The 19793-nt window shown below is 53.1% G+C and overlaps 9 protein-coding genes across 9 annotated transcripts; 5 read left to right on the top strand and 4 right to left on the bottom strand.

Moving 5' to 3' along the window:
- Positions 1-237: 237 nt before the first annotated feature.
- BO86DRAFT_363649 (uncharacterized protein) lies at positions 238-2512 on the bottom strand. Its single transcript, XM_025669982.1, has 2 exons — positions 1898-2512; positions 238-1823 (listed from the first exon to the last, which is right to left on the bottom strand). Exons 1-2 carry the CDS (start codon positions 2204-2206, stop codon positions 579-581), a joined length of 1554 nt encoding a protein of 517 aa, XP_025526981.1. The 5' UTR covers positions 2207-2512; the 3' UTR covers positions 238-578.
- An 865-nt stretch (positions 2513-3377) lies between these two features.
- On the bottom strand, positions 3378-4799 carry BO86DRAFT_389812 (DNA-directed RNA polymerase II subunit RPB7). The gene is made up of 4 exons (XM_025672227.1): positions 4083-4799; positions 3944-4024; positions 3710-3879; positions 3378-3648 (listed from the first exon to the last, which is right to left on the bottom strand). Exons 1-4 carry the CDS (start codon positions 4329-4331, stop codon positions 3639-3641), a joined length of 510 nt encoding a protein of 169 aa, XP_025526982.1. The 5' UTR covers positions 4332-4799; the 3' UTR covers positions 3378-3638.
- A 352-nt stretch (positions 4800-5151) lies between these two features.
- Positions 5152-5918, top strand: BO86DRAFT_314834 (2-hydroxy-palmitic acid dioxygenase MPO1; the record flags this gene model as incomplete). Its single annotated transcript, XM_025668066.1, has 4 exons — positions 5152-5184; positions 5260-5283; positions 5345-5404; positions 5466-5918. 4 exons carry the CDS (start codon positions 5152-5154, stop codon positions 5916-5918), a joined length of 570 nt encoding a protein of 189 aa, XP_025526983.1.
- Positions 5919-7159: 1241 nt separating this feature from the next.
- BO86DRAFT_389814 (F1F0 ATP synthase subunit alpha) lies at positions 7160-9562 on the top strand. Its single transcript, XM_025672228.1, has 6 exons — positions 7160-7290; positions 7468-7637; positions 7787-7843; positions 7903-8023; positions 8080-9333; positions 9401-9562. Exons 1-5 carry the CDS (start codon positions 7219-7221, stop codon positions 9331-9333), a joined length of 1674 nt encoding a protein of 557 aa, XP_025526984.1. The 5' UTR covers positions 7160-7218; the 3' UTR covers positions 9401-9562.
- A 531-nt stretch (positions 9563-10093) lies between these two features.
- Positions 10094-11802, top strand: BO86DRAFT_107129 (methylenetetrahydrofolate dehydrogenase (NAD(+))). Its single transcript, XM_025665896.1, has 4 exons — positions 10094-10436; positions 10614-11247; positions 11319-11408; positions 11470-11802. Exons 1-4 carry the CDS (start codon positions 10240-10242, stop codon positions 11551-11553), a joined length of 1005 nt encoding a protein of 334 aa, XP_025526985.1. The 5' UTR covers positions 10094-10239; the 3' UTR covers positions 11554-11802.
- Positions 11803-11844: 42 nt separating this feature from the next.
- On the bottom strand, positions 11845-12957 carry BO86DRAFT_389817 (signal peptidase complex subunit 2). The gene is made up of 3 exons (XM_025672229.1): positions 12811-12957; positions 12378-12676; positions 11845-12290 (listed from the first exon to the last, which is right to left on the bottom strand). Exons 1-3 carry the CDS (start codon positions 12854-12856, stop codon positions 11991-11993), a joined length of 645 nt encoding a protein of 214 aa, XP_025526986.1. The 5' UTR covers positions 12857-12957; the 3' UTR covers positions 11845-11990.
- Positions 12958-13084: 127 nt separating this feature from the next.
- Positions 13085-14424, top strand: BO86DRAFT_389818 (ER membrane complex subunit EMC3). Its single transcript, XM_025672230.1, has 5 exons — positions 13085-13213; positions 13264-13331; positions 13395-13758; positions 13836-13997; positions 14078-14424. The coding sequence occupies exons 2-5, from the start codon at positions 13329-13331 to the stop codon at positions 14269-14271; spliced, it is 723 nt and encodes a 240-aa protein (XP_025526987.1). The 5' UTR covers positions 13085-13213; positions 13264-13328; the 3' UTR covers positions 14272-14424.
- Positions 14425-14590: 166 nt separating this feature from the next.
- Positions 14591-15381, bottom strand: BO86DRAFT_389819 (uncharacterized protein). Its single transcript, XM_025672231.1, has one exon. It carries the CDS (start codon positions 15360-15362, stop codon positions 14619-14621), a length of 744 nt encoding a protein of 247 aa, XP_025526988.1. The 5' UTR covers positions 15363-15381; the 3' UTR covers positions 14591-14618.
- A 190-nt stretch (positions 15382-15571) lies between these two features.
- Positions 15572-19127, top strand: BO86DRAFT_363670 (MET18/MMS19 family protein; the record flags this gene model as incomplete). Its single annotated transcript, XM_025669983.1, has 6 exons — positions 15572-15745; positions 15810-16083; positions 16155-16252; positions 16315-16454; positions 16507-16695; positions 16749-19127. Exons 1-6 carry the CDS (start codon positions 15664-15666, stop codon positions 19125-19127), a joined length of 3162 nt encoding a protein of 1053 aa, XP_025526989.1. The 5' UTR covers positions 15572-15663.
- Between the last annotated feature and the right edge of the window lie 666 nt (positions 19128-19793).

Below are 19793 nucleotides of genomic sequence, written 5' to 3' on the forward strand. Positions count from 1 at the left end.
AATGCGGTTAATTAATACGTAGTGGGAGAGGGGGGCTCGGAGCTGAGTGAGTTGAAGAGAGACTAAGGTAGAACTACCTTAGACCATGCAACCGCCCGTCTTACGGAAACCCCGACACTAAACGTGGTTGGCGCGTCGGCCATCAATGGATGCTTACTACTGCATGGGTTGACTCACTTGACTCACTCGCTCTAAACCGAGAGATAAGCAATGGAAAAGGAATCGAGAGCAAGCGGGCAGCTGAGGTAACTTGGAATGGTCTTGCACACATGTTTCCTTTACTATACATTGTATTTGCATTCTGCCCTTGACCCCCATGTCAAAATGCAGGGAAACGCTGTCGCATATACCAGACAAAGATTCGGCATGCAAAGATACATTGCTCGCAAAGATAAGAGTTCCTCCTATCAATAGCTACAGACTTTCGGTTGTTTCCTTCTTCCGTATGTTGATGTTGGCCCCTGGTTTACTCTGGATTTTGGCTTATTCTCAAGGTATACTCAAGATTTGGCGAAAGGTCTTGTTCTGGAATAGATATATGCATGAACTGAGCAATGAAGCACCGCGCGACGCAGCGATCAGTTTTCACCACCGAAGTTCCAACTCCGCTGGTTGTGGTTTCTCACGCTCTGCCGTTGAGGGGGCGCCATCTTCGTGGGCTCTGGTGACTGGTCATATGTATCCCAGGATGGCTCCAGGGCCTTAACGGCCTTTTGACGGTCTCCGGGAATAGGCTTTCTGTTTTCCGCGTTGCGCTTGCTATCGCGAGGCGACTCGTCGGCCATATCCCAGTGGGTCTCGAGCTCCTTCTTCCGGTTGGCGCCATTGTTGTTGACTCGGGAGAGGGGTGGGTTTGCGTCCTGAGAGAATTCATCGTCTTCCTTGTTGTCGAAAAGGTGGCTCTTGTAAAGGCCCATACCTTTGTTCTGGAATGAGCTGATAATGCGGCCGCCCGCTCTCTCTTCAGGGGTGTCAGTCAACGAAAAATGACTTTCAGCATTAGGACGGGGGTGCTGCGCCCGTGATCGAACCGGGACGGATTTGGGTTCCTGCTCATCATCGCCCCAACCAAAGTGACGGATTTCCTCTCCTCGAAGTTGGCGCTTGGGCTTTTCGGGGGTCACAAAGTCTTCAAAATCCCAGTGAGGGGCCTGGCGAGACACAGGGCGCCCAGGCTTCTCATGGACCTCCCTGGTGCTGTTGTCCCCGCCAAGCTCGAAGTGTTCATAACGTTTGGGGTGAGCCTTGTACGCAATCTGCTGGAGTCCTTCTTTGGCGGCAGTCTCATCGTCATCAAAGATGCGCGATGGTTGTAGGTTCTTGGTGCCAGCCTTAGGGGGGATTCGCTTTCTGGATGGCGACGCGTCGGGAGTCTCGTTGTCGAAGTCACCTTCGGTACTGAGGAAGAGCTCGCCGTAGTCGCGCGCTGGAGGCTGGGCAGACGCAGGGGCACGCGGGGCACGCACAGGTTCTCCTCGGTCCTTGCTGTCCTTGCCTGGCGAAAGAAGTTCGAACAGGGAGTCGGCGGCATGCGGGTCCTTGATGTACTTTTTCCCTGGAGAGGCGACCTGGCGCCCCGAAACACGCGCTTGCTCCTCCGTGGAGGCAGGCGGGGCAGGCGCAGAAGCTGACCCCGGCCCGTGATCGCTGGGACTCGATGAGATGGCGGATTTGAGAAGGCGGAACTGGTCTTTGGCATCACGAATGGGCCAACCACGAGCACGCGAACCGATCACTTCGACTTGTTTCAGTAACGAAGCTTGGTCCCAGTAGATGCGGACATTCTGGATTTGCTGCTGAGCGTTGAAGCGAACAATGTGGACCTAATTGCATTTAAGTATCTGGTTAGCTCGACACAGTCGTATGGAAAGTGAAAGGGTATTGGGCGCATATTTACCGTGGGAAAGGTAGCGACATGATCGGCCAGGAAATTGTCGTCAAGCTGGGGAAGGTACGCCCCGCCACCAGATAGAAACTCCAGAGTAGTTTCAATATCCAAGCAGAGAGAGTTGGTGCTTTCGAAGGCGTCCAGAATGGTCTCCGACTTGGTCTTGACAATGCGCTGCTGTTTGCTGAAATGGCTGACAATCGCAGCGTCACCGTCTACCTTTGTAGTAGTCGTGATGTAAACGAGGGACGCATCAGTGGCCAACGGAACCGACTTGGGGTTGGTCAGGAACCGGCTGTACACATCTTTCAAAGACATGATTTCCGCGACTGGGTTGGCGGAGTTTCAGTTAACGAATGTAAAGGGATGCGGGGGAGATCGGGAGGGAGAGGAGAGGACAGAACACAGCCAGCCGGATGCTGTTGGCGAAGGGGAAGTGGAATGGCAAGATGTGGATGTGGGGGGGAAAACAGAGGCCAAGAGTGAGAAACTGAAGTAGCGAGAGAGAAGGAGAGAGTTGGTGTCTGAGGTGTGAAAGAGAGTAAGTAGCGTACGGAGTAGTAGTGTCTGTGTACAGTACAGTAGTTGGTAGTGCTGAGGAACCCAAAAGAGAAGAGGGACAACAGCGCAGCGGACAGTGTCAGTGCAAGACGGGGAGGGGAGGTGCAGCCAATTACTACCTAGTAGGTAGTCCCAGTCCACTCCGTCCTGATTCACATGCGTAATTTGGGCCCATGCGCTGAGAAGACTTCGGTTAGAATTCCTTAACTATGCGTACTGTACTGTACTGTACAGCACTACTCTTCCCTCTGGGGGTGATTCTGTGTTTGCCATTCCTCTATGTTTACATGTTTAGTGAATGCTTGTCAAAACACATTTTTCTCCGGCCAATCCCAGTGACTACATATAGTACAAACCGGTGCTCCCTAGAAGCATTCAAGGTTGTCAGCATTCTGGGTCTATGGCAAAATCCCCATAACATCAGCAGCATTCAATACTCCCATGTTCTGCCACGGATGGACTGGGGAAATTGCCTGCGCACGGCTCCGACGATGGAGACTGGACACACCAGCGTTTCACAATCCGTTTCTCCGGCAACTGGTGATGCATTCGATCACTCCCCACAAGCACAAGCACCAGCATGAATAATGCGCTGAATGCAATGCGGACACCTTTTCTTGTATAGTACTAGGTGTAGTACAGTGCTTATGCACTGCATACTGGGTGCCTGCACCTGAACTAAGGAGTCATCTCACAACATAAACAGTCATTCATATCTATTTAATTCTATCCAAGTTACTCTTACCATGTTTGATTTTGACTGTACAAAACAACGCTTTTTTCTTATAAAAATTACGTAGCCGATCACGGCTCCGACCATCCGTTCTCGATGTTCTTGTCTTATCTTGTGTTGCCTTGCCATACACACAATAGTCATGTGCGAGACCGATGCTTAGGCGTTGAGGCAGCCCTGTCCGCCTGCGCGGGCTTTTTTTTTTTTTTTTTGCCAGGATAAGCAAGATACCATCCCCCCAAATGATATCCCGCTTGGAGAAACTTTTCGATGCGCTTCTGTGAGGCCTCAGCAAGCGCATCGTCCGGGCATCAAGTTGAGTAGATGATGCTGCGGGCGTCTCTATATAGCGATGGGAGTGGTGGTACGACAGGCTAAAGAGTTCAGGCTTCCTTTGCAGTGGCGTTGGTATCCTCGGATAGAAGAAAAGGAAGAGAAATTCTCATTCCAAGCAAATTACAAGGGTCTGGTGGGAAGTCATGCGCATCAGTAAACCGTTCATCCGTAGCGGATTGGCCACAACTCACCCCAAGAAATCCTCTTTGATTGTACCGATGGCATTGATTGCCGCAACGTCGGGCTTCACACCCAGGATCTTGAGCCGCAGGCTCGTTCCCTTCTCGATCACCTGGTCTGCATGATCCGTATACTGGGGCGGTACCGTGTTGGGTTCCCATTTGATATCAGAGGGAATGTTCTTTTCATCAGTCCGTTAGCGTTCAAGTTCAGACTACCCTCCCCACGCCTAATGTTCGGTATACCTTTCGCGCAATGAACACAGACAACGGTCCCGCCAGAGTGAAGATTCCAGTAGGCTTGACAGAGGTTACGATCGCATCAACCTGCAATTTCCACGGTCAGCGTTGAGGTTAGCCGTGCTGGCAACTCTTCGCAACGTACAGTCTCGCCTCGGAACGGTTTCCAGATAATTGCGCGATATTTGATCGTGTACTCCGCTTGTCCGCTGCCGGGCATCACACGTCCTTCGCCGATATCTACCATGTCCATGACGCAGATCACAAAGTGATCGCCTGTACATCGACCTTCTTCCTCCTCATTTAACCGGGTGATGAGATATTCCCGCATGTTGGGTCCGAAGAAGGACGGGTGCAAGGTAATGACCTTGGTTTCTTCCTTGAGGAAGAACATGATGTCTGTCTGATATTCCTTTTGCTTTCCAAGATTGCACGCGCGATTATCGGAGGTCGAAGATGTGTTTGACACGAAGATTGTTGACCGGTAGCGTTGGTTACCGATGCGTGAATCGGGGCGAACGAAAGCGCTTTAATCGCTTTGATGTTCTGGGTGAGACGGAGTCAATATGCAGGAATCGTGTAGCGATCGTGATCGTGGTGCTAAATGCGCAAAGAGCAATGGCTATTGAAGCTCAATGATTAGTATCAACAACTCGTAGCGCGCGTAAAATCTGGTAGAAGACGTGTTAAACAAAGAACAATGCAGAGGTGGAATCGAGCAAAAAGTGGCCCCAGTCTGAAAGAGAACTGAAGGCAGCCCACGGAACTTCAAGAGCAACCAGGTGATTTGACTCCGCTGTCAATCGAGCGACAATCACCGTGTCTGATCCGCGGGAGCTCGACCAAGTCACATGACAGGGGCGGAGAATAACGAGTGTTACCGTACAGATACCGACCATTACGCCCAGGGTGCTGGATTGGTGGGTAATCTGGCTTCCTAGTGAGGGAATTTCAGTACCTCGGAGGTACAATCATGAGACGAACGGGTGTAAGAATTCACAATATCCTCGGCCCTTCTTGAGTCTCTGTACAACGAATGACGTTGGCACAAGCAACAAACGGTTTGACATAAAATGTCTTATCCTTCCACCTGATCAGGCAACACCTTGTTTGTTGTGGGGAGGAAAGGTAGTCATCTCGCTCTGGATATCGGCTTTCTCCATTTCACTGCTCTTTGCCTTGCCCGACAAGACCCCTGCATCTTCAGTGTTACCATGGCTTTAAATCTTGAGAAGCAGCTACTCTTTGTGAGGCCCATTCTGCGGCACCCCGCCGCGCCCCTCTGATCAAGAGACTCAGTCGCTAACCAACGCATCCTCCAGTATGGCGCCTACCACAATAATCCCGTACGTGCAAAGCTTTTCTATAAATCGTCTCAGGGCTCGGTTCCTGACTTTTTTTTTTCAGGTGAATGTTGCGATTCACATGACATGTGTGCCTATACTTCTCTTCACGGGCATTGCCCTGGTATGACACTCGACACCGGACAACCCAGCAGCATATTCCCTGACACCGTGCTACTCACTAGGCATCTAACACACCCACCCTCATCCCCACGCCTGAGTCTTTGCAGGTTGAGAATCTGCCTCTCAACCTTGGGACGATCGCAGCTATAGTATACTCGATGTTTTACATCCTCCTGGAGCCCGTAGCCGGTGCCCTAGCGACGCCGCTCATCATCGGCAGTGCGGCTGGTGCGAATCACCTTCTCAGTGCCTACGGCACGAGCGCCAACTACTGGTTTGGTGGAATTCACGTGGTTTCGTGGCTGGCGCAATTTGTCGGCCATGGTGCCTTCGAGAAACGGGCCCCTGCACTGCTGGACAATCTGGTGCAGGCTCTACTGCTCGCTCCCCTTTTCATCTGGATGGAGATTCTGTTCTTCTTCGGATATCGCCCCGAGCTGAAGAAGAGGTACCATGAGAGTGTGAACAAGGAGGTCGCGGCATTCAAGGCTCAGAAGAACAAGGCAAGCAAGTGATCGGATCGCGAATCCAGTTTGAGAGCCATAGGTGGTTTCCAGTCTTCGGTGGTAATCAAGATTGTCTGGCTATTTCCAAAGCGACAATAGCGTTCTTTTCGACTTGGCAGCTTGTCTACAAGGTGAGGATGGGAGGTCTGAGTGCAGTAATGTGGTGTTTTGAGAATGTGTGGTGATTTGGATGACAACAATTTGTCTAGTGGTTGGTACCATGAATGAATGAGTTGCAGATTCTCAGGTAAATAAAGTGGGTGTTGTCTGAACTGGTAGGTTCAAGCTACTGTACTGAGTAGGAATCTTAGACCTCACGTTAAAGTGGAGCATGATGTAAGTTACTGAAATCGGAAGAGGATTGGAGGGGGTGACAGGGTTTGCTGCGGCAAGGTTCGGGTTGGCACCCAAGAGCCATTGAGCGACGCCAGCAATCTGGAGGCACAAAGAAAAGAACTGCAACCCATGAGAGAAGATGGTGTAAGAGATGAGACGACCTAGAAAAGAAAAGAGGATTTGAAAGACGACGTCTCAACCGATTGACCGCCTGGAAGGATTGTTCCGTCGTAGATGCATGGACAGCACAGTAGTGGATGGAGACGGAGACGGGGAAAGAATTCCCACCGGAACAACCGGTCAAGCAAGCAAGGCAAGTTTTGGTTTGCTGGCACTGGCACTGGCACTGGCAGCAGCTAGACTAGCAGGGCCTCTGTGCTTGCTGCAGTGCGCGGGCTGCTGCGGGCGGTTGCTGCGACGAAAATGCAGATGAGTAAGCCAGCCAACCAGCCAGCAGTATCCGCAGATCCGAGAGAGAGAGAAACTGAAATACAGTGGAAATGAAAATTGGGAACGGACAGGTGGCCCGGGAGAGCCTAGTAACCAAGCAACCAGCCACGGCGTGCTAGGTATGTTTCAACCCATTTATTTTCATGAAGACGAATGTATAGGGTTGTCTTACAGGGACTAGAATCATTGAGAAAAATAGAAACATAAAGTAAAGGTAAAATCAGATAGACGATCGGTTTGTTCAAACCAAAAATAATAAATACATCACCCGGCGTTTTCGTTTTCTTGGGGACGGGTGGGTTGTCCCGTGAGCGCACTAGGGCGGCTTCGGAGGTTGGTGAGGCTCGGCAAACTAGGATTAGTGCCAGTTCTGAGAGAGAATCCCTCCCAACCCCGACGACAAAGCTCTCCTCTCCTCCATCCACAATCCTTTCTCCTCTTCTTCCCTTTCCCCCCCCCTCCCCCCCAATTACATCTCTCCTTCAGAGAAACCACTCTCCCACACCTCTGAACCCTTTTCACAATGTTCAGGAACGCTTTGCGGCAGTCTAGCCGCACCGTTGCGGCTGCCTCTGCCACTGGCAGAATCGCTTCCGTGAGTCTCATCCCTGTCCAAGTCGCCATCGTCCATTCAATTCGACCTTCTACATCGGGGATGTCATCTCAATGATGCTCCCAATCGCCTCTCTACCCATCGCAATGCATACTATCAGCTTTTGACGCGTTTTGACTGCGTGGTTGTGGTGTTGACAAATTTTGCCTACGTCTTCAGGTTCGCGCCGCTGTTCCCGGCCCCATCTCTGGTGCCTCCAAGCAGATCCGCTCCTACGCTGCTGAGGCCAAGGCCTCTCCCACTGAGGTCTCTTCCATCCTCGAGCAGAGAATCCGTGGTGTTCAGGAGGAGGCTGGTCTCGCCGAGACTGGACGTGTCCTTTCCGTCGGGTACGTGACGAAATCCTTCCGCTGAAAAATTCGGACGCGCTCTCAATATCATCGAATTCATCGAAAAATCATCGAGAAACCATCGAAATTACGGCCGTCAACACTTCTCTCAGGGAACTACCATTCAACTAACACGATTATGTCAACAGTGACGGTATCGCTCGTGTCCATGGCATGACCAACGTCCAGGCTGAGGAGCTGGTCGAGTACGTGCACTCCCTCGCCAATGAGTAAATGATGTATCAGATCACTAACAATTCCTTAGGTTCGCCTCCGGTGTTAAGGGTATGTGCATGAACCTCGAAGCCGGCCAGGTCGGTGTCGTGCTTTTCGGTTCCGACCGTCTCGTCAGGGAGGGTGAGACTGTCAAGCGTACCGGAGAGATTGTATGTTTCCGTTGGATCCGGACTGTCATGTCATTTTTGCTAATACTCTCAACTAGGTTGATGTTCCCGTTGGTCCTGAGATGCTCGGCCGTGTCGTCGACGCTCTCGGTAACCCCATCGATGGCAAGGGTCCCATCAACACCAAGGCCAAGAGCCGTGCTCAGCTCAAGGCCCCTGGTATCTTGCCCCGTCACTCCGTCAACCAGCCCGTCCAGACTGGTCTTAAGTGTGTCGACTCCATGGTCCCCATCGGCCGTGGTCAGCGTGAGTTGATCATTGGTGACCGTCAGACCGGTAAGACCGCTGTCGCCCTTGACGCTATCCTCAACCAGAAGCGTTGGAACAACACCTCCAGCGACGAGAGCAAGAAGCTGTACTGTATCTACGTTGCCGTCGGTCAGAAGCGTTCCACCGTCGCTCAGCTCGTCAAGACCCTTGAGGAGAACGACTCCATGAAGTACTCCATCATCGTCGCTGCTACCGCCTCCGAGGCTGCTCCCCTTCAGTACCTCGCTCCCTTCACTGGTTGCGCCATGGGTGAGTGGTTCCGTGACAACGGCCGCCACGCCGTTATCATCTACGACGATCTCTCCAAGCAGGCCGTCGCCTACCGTCAGATGTCTCTTCTGCTCCGTCGTCCCCCTGGACGTGAGGCCTACCCCGGTGACGTTTTCTACCTCCACTCTCGTCTCCTCGAGCGTGCTGCCAAGATGAACGACAAGCACGGTGGTGGTTCCCTTACTGCCCTCCCCGTCATTGAGACCCAGGGTGGTGATGTGTCTGCCTACATTCCCACCAACGTCATTTCCATCACTGACGGCCAGATCTTCTTGGAGGCTGAGCTGTTCTACAAGGGTATCCGCCCTGCCATTAACGTCGGTTTGTCCGTCTCCCGTGTCGGTTCCGCTGCCCAGGTCAAGGCCATGAAGCAGGTCGCCGGTTCCCTGAAGCTGTTCTTGGCTCAGTACCGTGAGGTTGCTGCCTTCGCCCAGTTCGGTTCCGATCTCGATGCCTCCACCAAGCAGACCCTCAACCGTGGTGAGCGTCTCACCGAGCTTCTCAAGCAGAAGCAGTACTCCCCCATGTCCGTCCCCGACATGGTCCCCCTGATCTTCGCTGGTGTCAACGGTTACCTTGACTCCATCCCCGTCGCCAAGATCCTCACCTGGGAGTCCGACTTCCTTGCTCACCTCAAGAGCAACCACCCCGAGATCCAGGAGACCATTGAGAAGGAGGGCCAGGTCAGCAAGGACCTCGAGGCTCAGCTCAAGGAGGTCATTGTCAACTTCAACAAGTCCTTCAACGCATAGGTGAGCAAATGGCCTCTGGGTGATTAGTCCACCGTGTACTGTTTTTATCCTGACTCTATCTGTATAGACAAGATAGCTTGTACAATTTGAGACCACTGTTTTGTTTTTGTTGTTAAAACCCGGAGCTTCGGATCGGTCGAACACGGCGCTGGATGTAACCGCATCTTTCCTGATGGTATACCCATCTGATATTCTGTAGCTATGACGCAAGGTAAAACGGTGGGACGAGGAAGGCAAAAAGATACGATTAATATCCTGTACGTTTAGATCTTTTCGCGCGACAAATGAAAGGGGGTAGTGGGAACAGATTCATCGACTTTGGATCCGGAATGGTCCAGCTGGTCTTTGCCCATGATCCCGCCATTGTCTACATATATGCAGCCTGAATATGATTTCTTTTGTTCCATTGACCGGCTGGCCAGTTCTCTCCGGTGGAGACTGTAATCGAAACCCCAATCTCCAAACTTCGTCAATAATCCGGGGTAAACAAGGGGGCGTAAGTAGAGGGCGAGATCGATTTCGGCACAGAAGGAACAGACATGGACCGGGCACGGCATTGCCGCGTATTGCCCCGGTTTCTTATTGTCTGAATCTGGTATCCATGTGGTAAGAGCTTGGGACCAGGTTCTCCACCGATTTAGTTCGAATGTCTGCACTAAACGTACTGCTTGCTCAGGCTAATTCAATTCGTAGAATAGTTAGTGCACTCCCTGGTCCTTCAATGACTGACTGGCGCCGATGGGCGGCCGAATGCGGGCATGCAGTGCCTTTTTATCGATAAGCGAGCAGTCTTTCCGTCCCAAATTTTCTTCCATACCCCTCCAACCATAGCCCATCTCAATCCCCCCAAAAGACTGTCTATCGATTTTGTTTGGTTGCTTACACAATTTCTCTATCTTCGCCCAGATGGCTTCTGCTACAGATTCGGCTCCGGCCTCCTGCAAGGTCATGCTTTCCAAGCATGTCGCCAACCGCCTGCTCGAGGAAGTTCAAGAGGGCGTGAAGATGCTTGAGAAGCCGCCTCACCTGGTCGGATTCCTTGCAAACAACGACCCTGCGGCTTTGATGTATGCCCAATGGACGGAAAAGACTTGCATAGAAAAGTGAGCACTCTTTTTCCCATGTTCTTTTCAGTTGGGCGTCTCCGTTTCTGTCTTCTGGAGCGTCGCCCCTATGACTCCCCAACCTGCGATGTCGGAGCCGGTGCGGCAAGCGGTGGCATCGGGGTCATATATGAGTCACGTCGTAGCTAATGTAGTCTTTGTTTCTCTATCGTATAGTGGTTTCCGCTACTCCCTCCGTGAAGTTGCCCGGGACGATCTCGAGCAAGCCATCCTCAATGCCAACGTCGATTCCGATGTTGACGGCATCATCGTATACTACCCCATCTTCAACAACCGCCAGGACCAGTACCTGCAGCAGATCGTCGACGTATCCAAAGATGTAGAGGGTCTCACCCACCGGTACATCTTCAACATGTACCAGAACATCCGCTTCCTGGACCCGGAAACCAAGCGTCAGAAGTGCATCCTCCCCTGCACTCCCCTGGCCATCATCAAGATCCTCGAGTACCTGAACATCTACAACACGATATTGCCCTACGGCAACCGCCTCTTCGGTCACACCATCTGCGTGGTGAACCGCTCCGAGGTCGTGGGACGCCCGCTCGCCGCGTTGTTGGCCAACGATGGTGCTTGTGTGTACAGTATCGACATCACCGGCATCCAGAAGTTCACGCGTGGTGAGGGCCTAAAGAAGGGCAGACACGAGGTCGTGGAGCTCGAAGGAAAGACCCTGAAGGACGTGGTGCCCCTCTGTGACGTTGTCATCTCCGGTGTCCCCGGTGAGAAGTACAAGTTCGACACCAGCCTTCTCAGAGAGGGTGCTGTGTGCCTCAACTTCTCCAGCGAGAAGGTATGCTTGCCAACCGATCCATAGAGGTCTATCCTTATACTGCAGATATATCTGACATTGATGTGAAACAGAACTTCGGACCCGAGGTGAAGGAGAAGGCCTCCATCTTCGTGCCTTCCACTGGAAAGGTGACGATCGTTGTCCTGCTTAGAAACCTGTTGGTACGTAGGACATTCCCGCATCATCCTGATGAAGAGTCCAGCAGCTGACCGTTACACACAGAGACTCATCCAGAACAAGAGATTGGATGATGTGAAACCCGCCGAGGCCACTGAGCGCCCGGGCACTCTGGAAGCTGCCTCGTAAAACGCCCACAGTGGTGATACCTCTTTTTCATTCCACAAAATATAGCACCGAGAGACGTTATAACAGAGTTGGCCATAGATTTTCTTACATTCCTCTATTCTGTTTGAGCTTGTCGAACCCTTCATGTAAATCACCTTGTCAATGCGACACTGCTGCGCTGTTTTGATTATGAGCATCTTTGGATTGAAAAGTTTGGGAGGGGGACCCTAGCGCTACAAATACTATACCGTTGAATGCTTTCCATGGAAAGTGGTTATGGCTTCAAATCGCAGTCAAGCTACTATCTCAAGAGAACCCCGCAAGATACGATTTGGAAAAGAGAGCCTGACATCACACCAGATACATTCCCAAACGTTGCGCCATTTTGACATGCAGATCCGATAATCACCCTGGATGTTTTTGTTCGTGGTAAAACGAGGGTTCATTACGCCGTGGGTTCACTTCCTCTTCTGCCCACCCTTGCCCCCTTCGCCGTGATCCGCCTCCTGCACGGCGACATGACTCGCAACACCGCCCGTCTTCTTCTGAATCTCGTTCGCCGCGAGCCGCAGAACCTCAATCTCGCTCGCCAACCAGTCGCGGAGCGGCTGGATGTGGAACGTCCCGTCGGCTGCAAACCACTTCGTGAAGGACGTTTCGATCTCCTTCTCCTGGATCACCTTGCCCGCCGGAGACGTGTACTGAACCTTGAGCTTATAAAGCGGGGAATGCTTCTTGACGGAGGAGCGGATCACAATCTAGAGTAGCAAGAACAAGCGTTAGCCCCCATATATAAACTTTTGAATGGCTGGTTCCTGTGCCATGCACCGGGGCAATGGACATACTGTTTCACCCGACTTGCGCTTGCCTCGGAACACCTCGCCCGCCTCGACGGCCCAGATCCAGTATGTGAGAAGGGAGTTCAGAATGAAGTACGATGCGACGGCCGCCAGGATCCACGGTGAGCGAGTCGCCTCCCACTTCAGCATGCGGTCTGCGTAGAAGGTGAACCCGGCAATGGCGACGGCCGAGTAGCCCAGCAGCAAGCGCACGTTCAGCATGGTGTTGTCTTGGGTAAATCGGTAGGGTTGCGGCAGGGTGGTGAGGTGTGGTGCCAGGGCATCGTCGGTGGTGGATTTCAGATCTGATAGAAGAACCGTTAGTATGAAGTGGCTTCAATATCTTGCAGCCTTGATCGCAGAAGGCAAGCTGCTGCTGCTTGCAGTGGGAGTATTCGAGCAGCAGGCCTATGAAGTAAACATGCATGCATTGACTAACCATTGCTCGAGTAAACAGGCACCTTGGGTGCCTCTGCGGACGACATTGGTGAGTCCCCTTGTGGTAGATGAGGATACACTAGCAATTCTTAATCCAGAGGGATAAGCTTCTGGTAGTTGACGTTTCCTGAGACAATTTGAAAAAGATGACGGTCTTTGTCGGAAGAGTTGCGGCGAGCTGTCCCTTTCGCAAGGCTAAAGCGGCATGCGCCAAGGCAGTAAGGCCGCCGCCGCCCGTCCACCCCATCCGACTTCGTGGGGGAGCTCCCCGTCTCCATCAGCCTAGTTCTCTCAGCTTCTTGGTTCGAATTGAGCAACGATTTCCTTCATCTTGCAACCACATATCATTCCACAATGGCATTGCAGGGGGTAGAGCAGACGATCCTTCGGGATCCCGCTCTCTTGTACGTTGTTCACCCCATTTCCATAGGAGTAAAATGACCTGGTGTGCAAGTCAAAACTGACTCGAGACGGACGGCACGACCTAGCTATTGGATCGTATTCCCCATTACGATTGTCATGGTACGCTTCCATCAAACCCCATCGAACACCTCTCTCGCAAATGCTAAGACCTAAGACAAAAAGATCCTGACCGGCATCCTCCGCCACTACGCCACCGTGCTGATGAACAACCCGCCGAAACCCGCCGCGACGCTGGCCGAATCCCGCGAACGCCTGGGCCTCATCCGCGGCGTCAACTTCCGCAACAACGCCTACGTGCTCAGCCCGGAGTCGTGCGAGATGCGCCGCAAGTACCTCATCGCCGCCTACCAGGAAGGGGCGTTCCTCAAGGACCCGGAGAACCGCGGCCAGCCGCCGGCGAACCCCATGACGGATCCCGCGGGCATGGAGGCGATGATGGGCATGATGAAGGGGAACATGATGATGATGATCCCGCAGACGTTGATCATGAGCTGGATTAATGCTTTCTTTTCGGGGTTTGTGATTTGTAAGTTTCTTTTTTTTTTCGTTATGTCTTTGTGTGGGTGGGGTGAGAGAGCTAACTTGGGGGGTACGATGCGAAAGTGAAATTGCCCTTCCCTCTTACGATTCGGTTTAAGTCGATGCTGCAGTCCGGCGTGATGACTCGGGATCTGGATGTGCGATGGGTGTCGAGTCTTTCTTGGTACTTTTTGAATCTGTTTGGGCTGCAGTCTGTGTTTGGGTTTATCTTGGGAAGCGATAATGGTGAGTCAAGTTCCGCATGCGACACTGTTTTGTGTCTGTGTTAGGGGAATAATTTGTGCTAATTGGGGGTATGTGAACAGCTGCCAGCCAGATGGCCCAGCAGATGGCTGGTATGAACCCTGCGGCCGGCATGAACCCCTTCCAGCCGGGTCAGGACCCCGATAAGATGTATCAGAATGAGGCGGAGAACCTTGCGGTTATGGAGCACTTCTGCATCCTGGATGGAATCGAGGAGCGCATCTTGCAGAACTATGGCTCCAGCGGAGCGTATTAATGTGGTCGTTGTCGGGGGGTGTAGACTTGCTTTGGGTGTGGTAAAGCTCACAATGTAAAGCTCGTATCTAGTGTGATGACGCAGGTCAAGATAGCTATTTGTTTTTTGAAAAATGTTATATTATCACCAAAATCTAAATGTCAATACATGAAAATGGTGGCTGTTCATCATAACCTACTTTGAAGGGTTGTCACTGCGGAAGTCGCCCATCCCGCAACATATATCTACACACATCCGTCCGCTATACACTATACCTAGCGATAATTAATCACCCCATCAAGCACCCACACCTCACCATTCGCAACCTTCTCAGCAATACTATCAACCTCCACATCACCCGGTTGAATCTATCCCACACCGAAATTAGCCCACCCCCAACAAGGGAGACAGTTAAGAAGACCTACCCGAATCTTATCCCCAACCCTGGCCCACGTCAACTTATCGCCCGCCAACGTCTCGGCCTCCTCCCCTTCCTTCCAGGGGCTCGTCGCCACAACATGCGCCTTGACAAACCGCTCGAGATTCCTGGTGGCGCGATCCTGGCCCTCCTGCCCCTCGTACGCCTGCTGCTCGCCGAACCGCGCGATGTCATCCGGGTTCTCCCACGGCTTGCGCGGCAGCTCCTGGATGGCGCTGTTGCGCGGCGCCAGCACGGTAACGTTGTGGGCTGCGTCGTCGAGCCGCGCCTCGACGGACTCGAACTGCCGTGTCAGCGAGGCGAAGACGTTCACGCCGCGGGCCTTGGGGAGGACGTCGGAGAGGATGATTCCGTTCTCATCGGTGTTTCCTCCGGCGTGTTTGGGGCTGTTGCTGTTGTTGTTATCGTCCTCGGGCGGGAGCACGGCGTTGGTTGAGGGGTTACTGCTACTGCCCATTATTGCTGGTGCTGCTGCGCCTGCTTGTAGGGGTAGTTGGTTGACGAGCCACTGCTTTAGGTTGAGGGTATCGAGATGAGGTCTCTCGCCGAGGGGACGGGGGAGGCGTTTGCGGAACTGTAGGTCCCAGGACGCTGCGGTGGCTGTGGGGATGAGTGTTACTGTGAGTAGAAGGACTAGTAGTATAAAGGTTATTCTCAGTTGAAGTCTTTGCATCTTGACATGGACAAAGAGTTGTTGGTGGTGGTGGTTGCAGCTATATAGTTTACTGTCTATAGTTTGGGGGTGGTCAGCGCGCGCGCGGGCCCATGACGCAACGGGGCCGAACCGGCGGAAGACCAAACCCACACGTGATATCTATCGATAAGGGTCTTAGCCTGACAGCGTCATGTTTCCGGTCGCGGAGATTAGCAAGCGCGGGGAGTGGGAATTTGAAAGTCCCCATGCAGTGACATTGTAATCTCTCGATCATCTTGCGCAAATACAACAAGACACAAAAGAAAACCACGCAACCAGCATGTCGGCATTGCAGACTTTCCTGCTGGTCGTGGACCACGATAAGCAGGAGGCCAAGCAGATTGCTGAACGAGTTGCTCAAGGTAAGCTTTTCTCTTTCAAAGGCCGGTCGGGTACAGGACTCTTCTAACTTGCACGCATGGAAAGATGTGGAGAATAAGAAGACGACACTCATCGAAGTCGTGCAGTCGCTAGGGGAATACATCAACGATGACGATCCAATTCTTCGCGGCAAAGCGGTCTCCTACCTCACTGCGATCATCAAGGAGCTGCCCGCCAAGTTCCTCTCGAGGCAACAGATTCAGGTTCTGACGACTTTCTTCTGTGACCGGATTCAGGATGGAGGGGCGGTTGCGGGGCTGGAGACGTTGCAGAAGCTGGACCGGTTCAACAAGCCTCTGGCTGAAGAGGTTGCTCGGGCGTGAGTGCTTGCTCTTCCCCAGTCGAGCAATGTGCATTGCATGGGCAGAGGGGGCTGACTTGCGCGCACAGGATCTTTGAACAATTTCAGGAGCTGCAGTCTCGTTCCCAGTCTCAACGATTCCAAGTGTATCAGTTGCTGAACGAATTGATGCTGAATTATCGTGGCGGTGCGTTTTGGGGACCATCCTATCTCCCGGGGCTACGAGCAAGAGTATACTGACTGGTATAGCACTTCATGATATGGGTGATGAGTCTCTGGTTGGAATTGTGGATCTTGTTACCGGCGAGAAGGATCCTCGCAATCTGATGATGGTGTTTTCCATACTCAAAGTGGTCATGGTGGAATGGGACATCTCCAACCATGCGGAGGTACGTGCTGCATGGAATCTGCTTAGAGGACTGCCAAAGCTGACCTCTGAAGCTGCTGTTTGACTCGGCCTACAATTACTTCCCCATCACCTTCAGACCCCCACCAAACGACCCGTATGGCATCACGGCTCAAGATTTGAAGGACCGCCTGCAGGACTGCATTTCCTCAAACAGTCTCTTTGCTCCGCACTCTATCCCTTCTTTGCTGGATAAGATGGACTCGACCTCACCAAATGTCAAGGTATGCTGTCTATGTTCTGGGTGAGAACTGTCTCCAGGCTGACTTGCTTAAAGAGAGACGCTCTCAATGCTTTGATCGCCTGTATTGAGTCGTATGACCCTAACACGGTGTCCCGCTATTCCATCACGATATGGGAGACCCTGAAGTTCGAGATCCTCAACGCCCAGGAAGAGTTCCTCTCCGAACTGTCCCTCCTGGTGCTGAAGGGTATTGCTAAGCGTTTGTCAGAGGGTGTCTCGCAGATCTCTGATCAGCTGCCTCTTGCACAATATTTGCGCCCCATCACCAAAGAGTGTAACGAGCAACTGCGGGAGCCCCAACAGAAGCAGGCAAAGCCTGCTCAGCAGATCCTCAGCGCTATCTCCTCTGCTTCCGCTCCCGCGTTCACACTAATAATCCAGGCAGTCGTGGCACCGCTCTTGACTATTTACCAAGAGGCTGACGGCATCGCCAAGCAACGAGCTCTCCTGGATACACTCAGTGTTCTCTTTGACTCCTCTATCAAGGTGTTCGGTGAATGGACCTCGCGTGACGCAGAGGTTGCTTTCGAGAACCCCCTATTGGAGTTTAAGGATCAGTTCTCCGAGATCTTCGGCCAGGCATTGATGGGTGCTATCAAGGAAGAGGTTTCGTTCCGCATCTCTGCGTTGAAGGGATTTTTGCGCTTGTCGGTTCTGCGCGACTTCTTCCAAGACAACGAGATTGGCTTGTTTGTGCAGTATCTCGACGAGATCCTCCTGAAGGAGGAGTCTGTTGGCCGTGACGACCTCAAGAAGGAGGCGATCGTTGCTCTGACGGAAATCTCCAAGCACAAGCCTCGTTTAATCCTGGACATCACGTTCCCTGCGTTTGTGGCCACGCTCCCTGACTTGATCGAAGCGGACAGCGGCTACATGAACACCCTCGACGTGCTTGCAAAGATCAGTGTTGAGAAGGATATTTTTGAGACCCTGGTTCGAAGATTGCTCAGCAAGCTGAGCATTCTGCTGCAACAGGAGCAATCGGGCTCCGTGGAGTACCCACGCGCCATCCTCCTCACTATTCTCTACGTTATGAACCAGAGAAAGATGGAGGAAGACCCGAACCTGGAGTTCTACTATGACAAGATCGTGGTCAGCCTGTGCCGCAGCGCTGCGGTGACTGCTACCTCAACCACGACGTCAAACAACATCCTCCGCGACGCCACCGTCCTTGACATCCTCGGACGCGTCTGCAACCTGCTGGTCCGAGCTCTACCCAGAAACAAGCAGGACGAGATCGCGCAGAATGTCTATACTCTCTTCACATCGGCCGAGGAGTTCCAACCGGTGCCCTTCGCGCCGTCGCCCAGCGCCGACCAGAAGCGTACGATGATCCTGTCGACCTTCATCCTCGCGGGGCTCCCAGCCGACGTGCAGAACCTGCCCTACACCACCAACCCCAACATGTCCGCCCTCCTCACGGACATCGCCACCCGGGCTACTGGCGAGACGGAGCTGGCGACCCAGTATGCCTTCCTGCGGCACCTGGCTCTCCTGGCCAACAAGTTCCTCCCCAAGTCCGACCTCCCGCTCGCGTCGGACCTGTTCTACACCCTCCTGCCTCCCGGCAGCGAAACCAGCGAAGTAGTCCCCGGCACGATCCACGCCGTCTTCTGGCTCTCCAAGGGCCTCATCCTCCGCCTCGCCCCAACGACCACCCAACTCCTCACCTCCCTCCTCACCCTCGTCTCGTCCCCCGACGAAGCAACCAGCCTCACCGCCGCGCGCAGCTTCTCCATCCTCCTCCGGGATGACGAGATCCTCTCCGCCACCAACGGCGCCAACATCCGCCTCCTAAGCAAACAACGCGTCTTCACCACCCTAACCCCACTCATCTCCTCGCGCATACGCGAAGTCAACATCTCCTCTTCCACCTCCAGCCCCCCGCAAGAAACCCAACACATCAAACCCGCCCACCTCACCGCGCTAAGCGGCATCCTCTCGACCATAACCCCAGACCTCGTCCTCCCCGAACTCCCCACCCTCCTCCCGCTCCTCCTCCAATCCCTCGACCTCCAAACCGCAAACTCAACCCCCGTCCGCCTCGCCACCCTCGCCACCCTGGCCGTCATAATCCGCGACAACGGCGTCCCCGTCATCGACAAATGCGGCCACGTCCAGAGCCTCGTCACCCGCCTCCTGGCCACAGCGGCCATCACCCGGGCCAACCACCACCCAAAGCTGCGCGTCGACGCCCTGACCTGCCTGTACCTGCTCGCGCAGGCGCCCACGGACGCCCCCGCACTGGCCCGCGCCGGCCGCCTCTCGCCGCTCCTGGCCGTCAAGAGCCAGGTGGTCCGCGCGCTGCGGGCGGTGCTGGACGATCCGCGCCGGGACGTGCGCAAGGCGGCGGTCGATGCGCGCGCCGCGTGGCTGCGCGGCGTCGATGATGCGCCCGAGGAGGAGGATTGATCCCCCTCTCTCTCTCTTAGTCACAACAGCATTGATGAGGGGGGAGTTGTGCTAGAGTGTATGTTTGTTGATTTGTAGATGTGCGGTTCTAGGTTATAGATTCAGGGGATCGTCTATCTGATCTGACCTGTTGTGTATGTTGTGGTGGGATGGGGAAGGTATACGTTTACAGTATGGTACTGTGCGTGGGACGGATACAGATGCAGATGCAGATAAGGATATACAGGAGTGTTTATAAAAGTGCTTAGAATTTGGGACCTGTCTATAGGGCTCGTGATGGATAATACACTTACACCAGGAATTTAGATGCGAATGGCCCTCGTGAAATCAGGTCTAGTAAGCATAGCTACAGATGATAACTTATAGGCTCCCTTGGACGGTCCAATAGTCAAGGCAGGGTATTGTCTCTGGCCCGATTACCTATTTTGGAACTCCTGAGATAGTAATATGCTGAACTGAAACTTTACGCGCCCATTTGCTCATGAGAAGGACTAAAACAAGCCAATTGGAATTGTAAAATTATGAGATATTATCAAACCGCCCTCCCCCTCATACCATCTACCCAAGCCAACCAACACCCACTGTAGGAACAGGATTGAACCCCAGCCCAACCCCGGCATCCATAAATCTTGAAAATACAGTCTGGCTTCTTCAACTCCCTATCTC

This window comes from Aspergillus japonicus (genome assembly GCF_003184785.1).
Source record: "Aspergillus japonicus CBS 114.51 unplaced genomic scaffold BO86scaffold_29, whole genome shotgun sequence".
NCBI classification, from domain to species: domain Eukaryota; kingdom Fungi; phylum Ascomycota; class Eurotiomycetes; order Eurotiales; family Aspergillaceae; genus Aspergillus; species Aspergillus japonicus.

Bases quoted from the DNA above. Each gene is read 5' to 3' on its own strand.
- BO86DRAFT_363649 (XM_025669982.1), bottom strand. From the start codon at position 2,206: ATGTCTTTGAAAGATGTGTACAGCCGGTTCCTGACCAACCCCAAGTCG. The intron at 1,824-1,897 runs GTAAATATGCGC...AAATGCAATTAG, and splicing joins ATGTCGCTACCTTTCCCACG to GTCCACATTGTTCGCTTCAA.
- BO86DRAFT_389812 (XM_025672227.1), bottom strand. From the start codon at position 4,331: ATGTTCTTCCTCAAGGAAGAAACCAAGGTCATTACCTTGCACCCGTCC. The intron at 4,025-4,082 runs GTACGTTGCGAA...TGGAAATTGCAG, and splicing joins AACCGTTCCGAGGCGAGACT to GTTGATGCGATCGTAACCTC. The intron at 3,880-3,943 runs GTATACCGAACA...ACTGATGAAAAG, and splicing joins CTGTGTTCATTGCGCGAAAG to AACATTCCCTCTGATATCAA.
- BO86DRAFT_389814 (XM_025672228.1), top strand. From the start codon at position 7,219: ATGTTCAGGAACGCTTTGCGGCAGTCTAGCCGCACCGTTGCGGCTGCC. The intron at 7,291-7,467 runs GTGAGTCTCATC...CTACGTCTTCAG, and splicing joins CCACTGGCAGAATCGCTTCC to GTTCGCGCCGCTGTTCCCGG. The intron at 7,638-7,786 runs GTACGTGACGAA...TTATGTCAACAG, and splicing joins GGACGTGTCCTTTCCGTCGG to TGACGGTATCGCTCGTGTCC.
- BO86DRAFT_107129 (XM_025665896.1), top strand. From the start codon at position 10,240: ATGGCTTCTGCTACAGATTCGGCTCCGGCCTCCTGCAAGGTCATGCTT. The intron at 11,248-11,318 runs GTATGCTTGCCA...GATGTGAAACAG, and splicing joins TCAACTTCTCCAGCGAGAAG to AACTTCGGACCCGAGGTGAA. The intron at 11,409-11,469 runs GTACGTAGGACA...CGTTACACACAG, and splicing joins TCCTGCTTAGAAACCTGTTG to AGACTCATCCAGAACAAGAG.
- BO86DRAFT_389817 (XM_025672229.1), bottom strand. From the start codon at position 12,856: ATGTCGTCCGCAGAGGCACCCAAGGTGCCTGTTTACTCGAGCAATG. The intron at 12,677-12,810 runs GTTAGTCAATGC...TTCTTCTATCAG, and splicing joins GCCTGTTTACTCGAGCAATG to ATCTGAAATCCACCACCGAC. The intron at 12,291-12,377 runs GTATGTCCATTG...TTGCTACTCTAG, and splicing joins AGCGCAAGTCGGGTGAAACA to ATTGTGATCCGCTCCTCCGT.
- BO86DRAFT_389818 (XM_025672230.1), top strand. The intron at 13,759-13,835 runs GTAAGTTTCTTT...ACGATGCGAAAG, and splicing joins CTTTTCGGGGTTTGTGATTT to TGAAATTGCCCTTCCCTCTT. The intron at 13,998-14,077 runs GTGAGTCAAGTT...GTATGTGAACAG, and splicing joins TATCTTGGGAAGCGATAATG to CTGCCAGCCAGATGGCCCAG.
- BO86DRAFT_389819 (XM_025672231.1), bottom strand. From the start codon at position 15,362: ATGCAAAGACTTCAACTGAGAATAACCTTTATACTACTAGTCCTTCTA.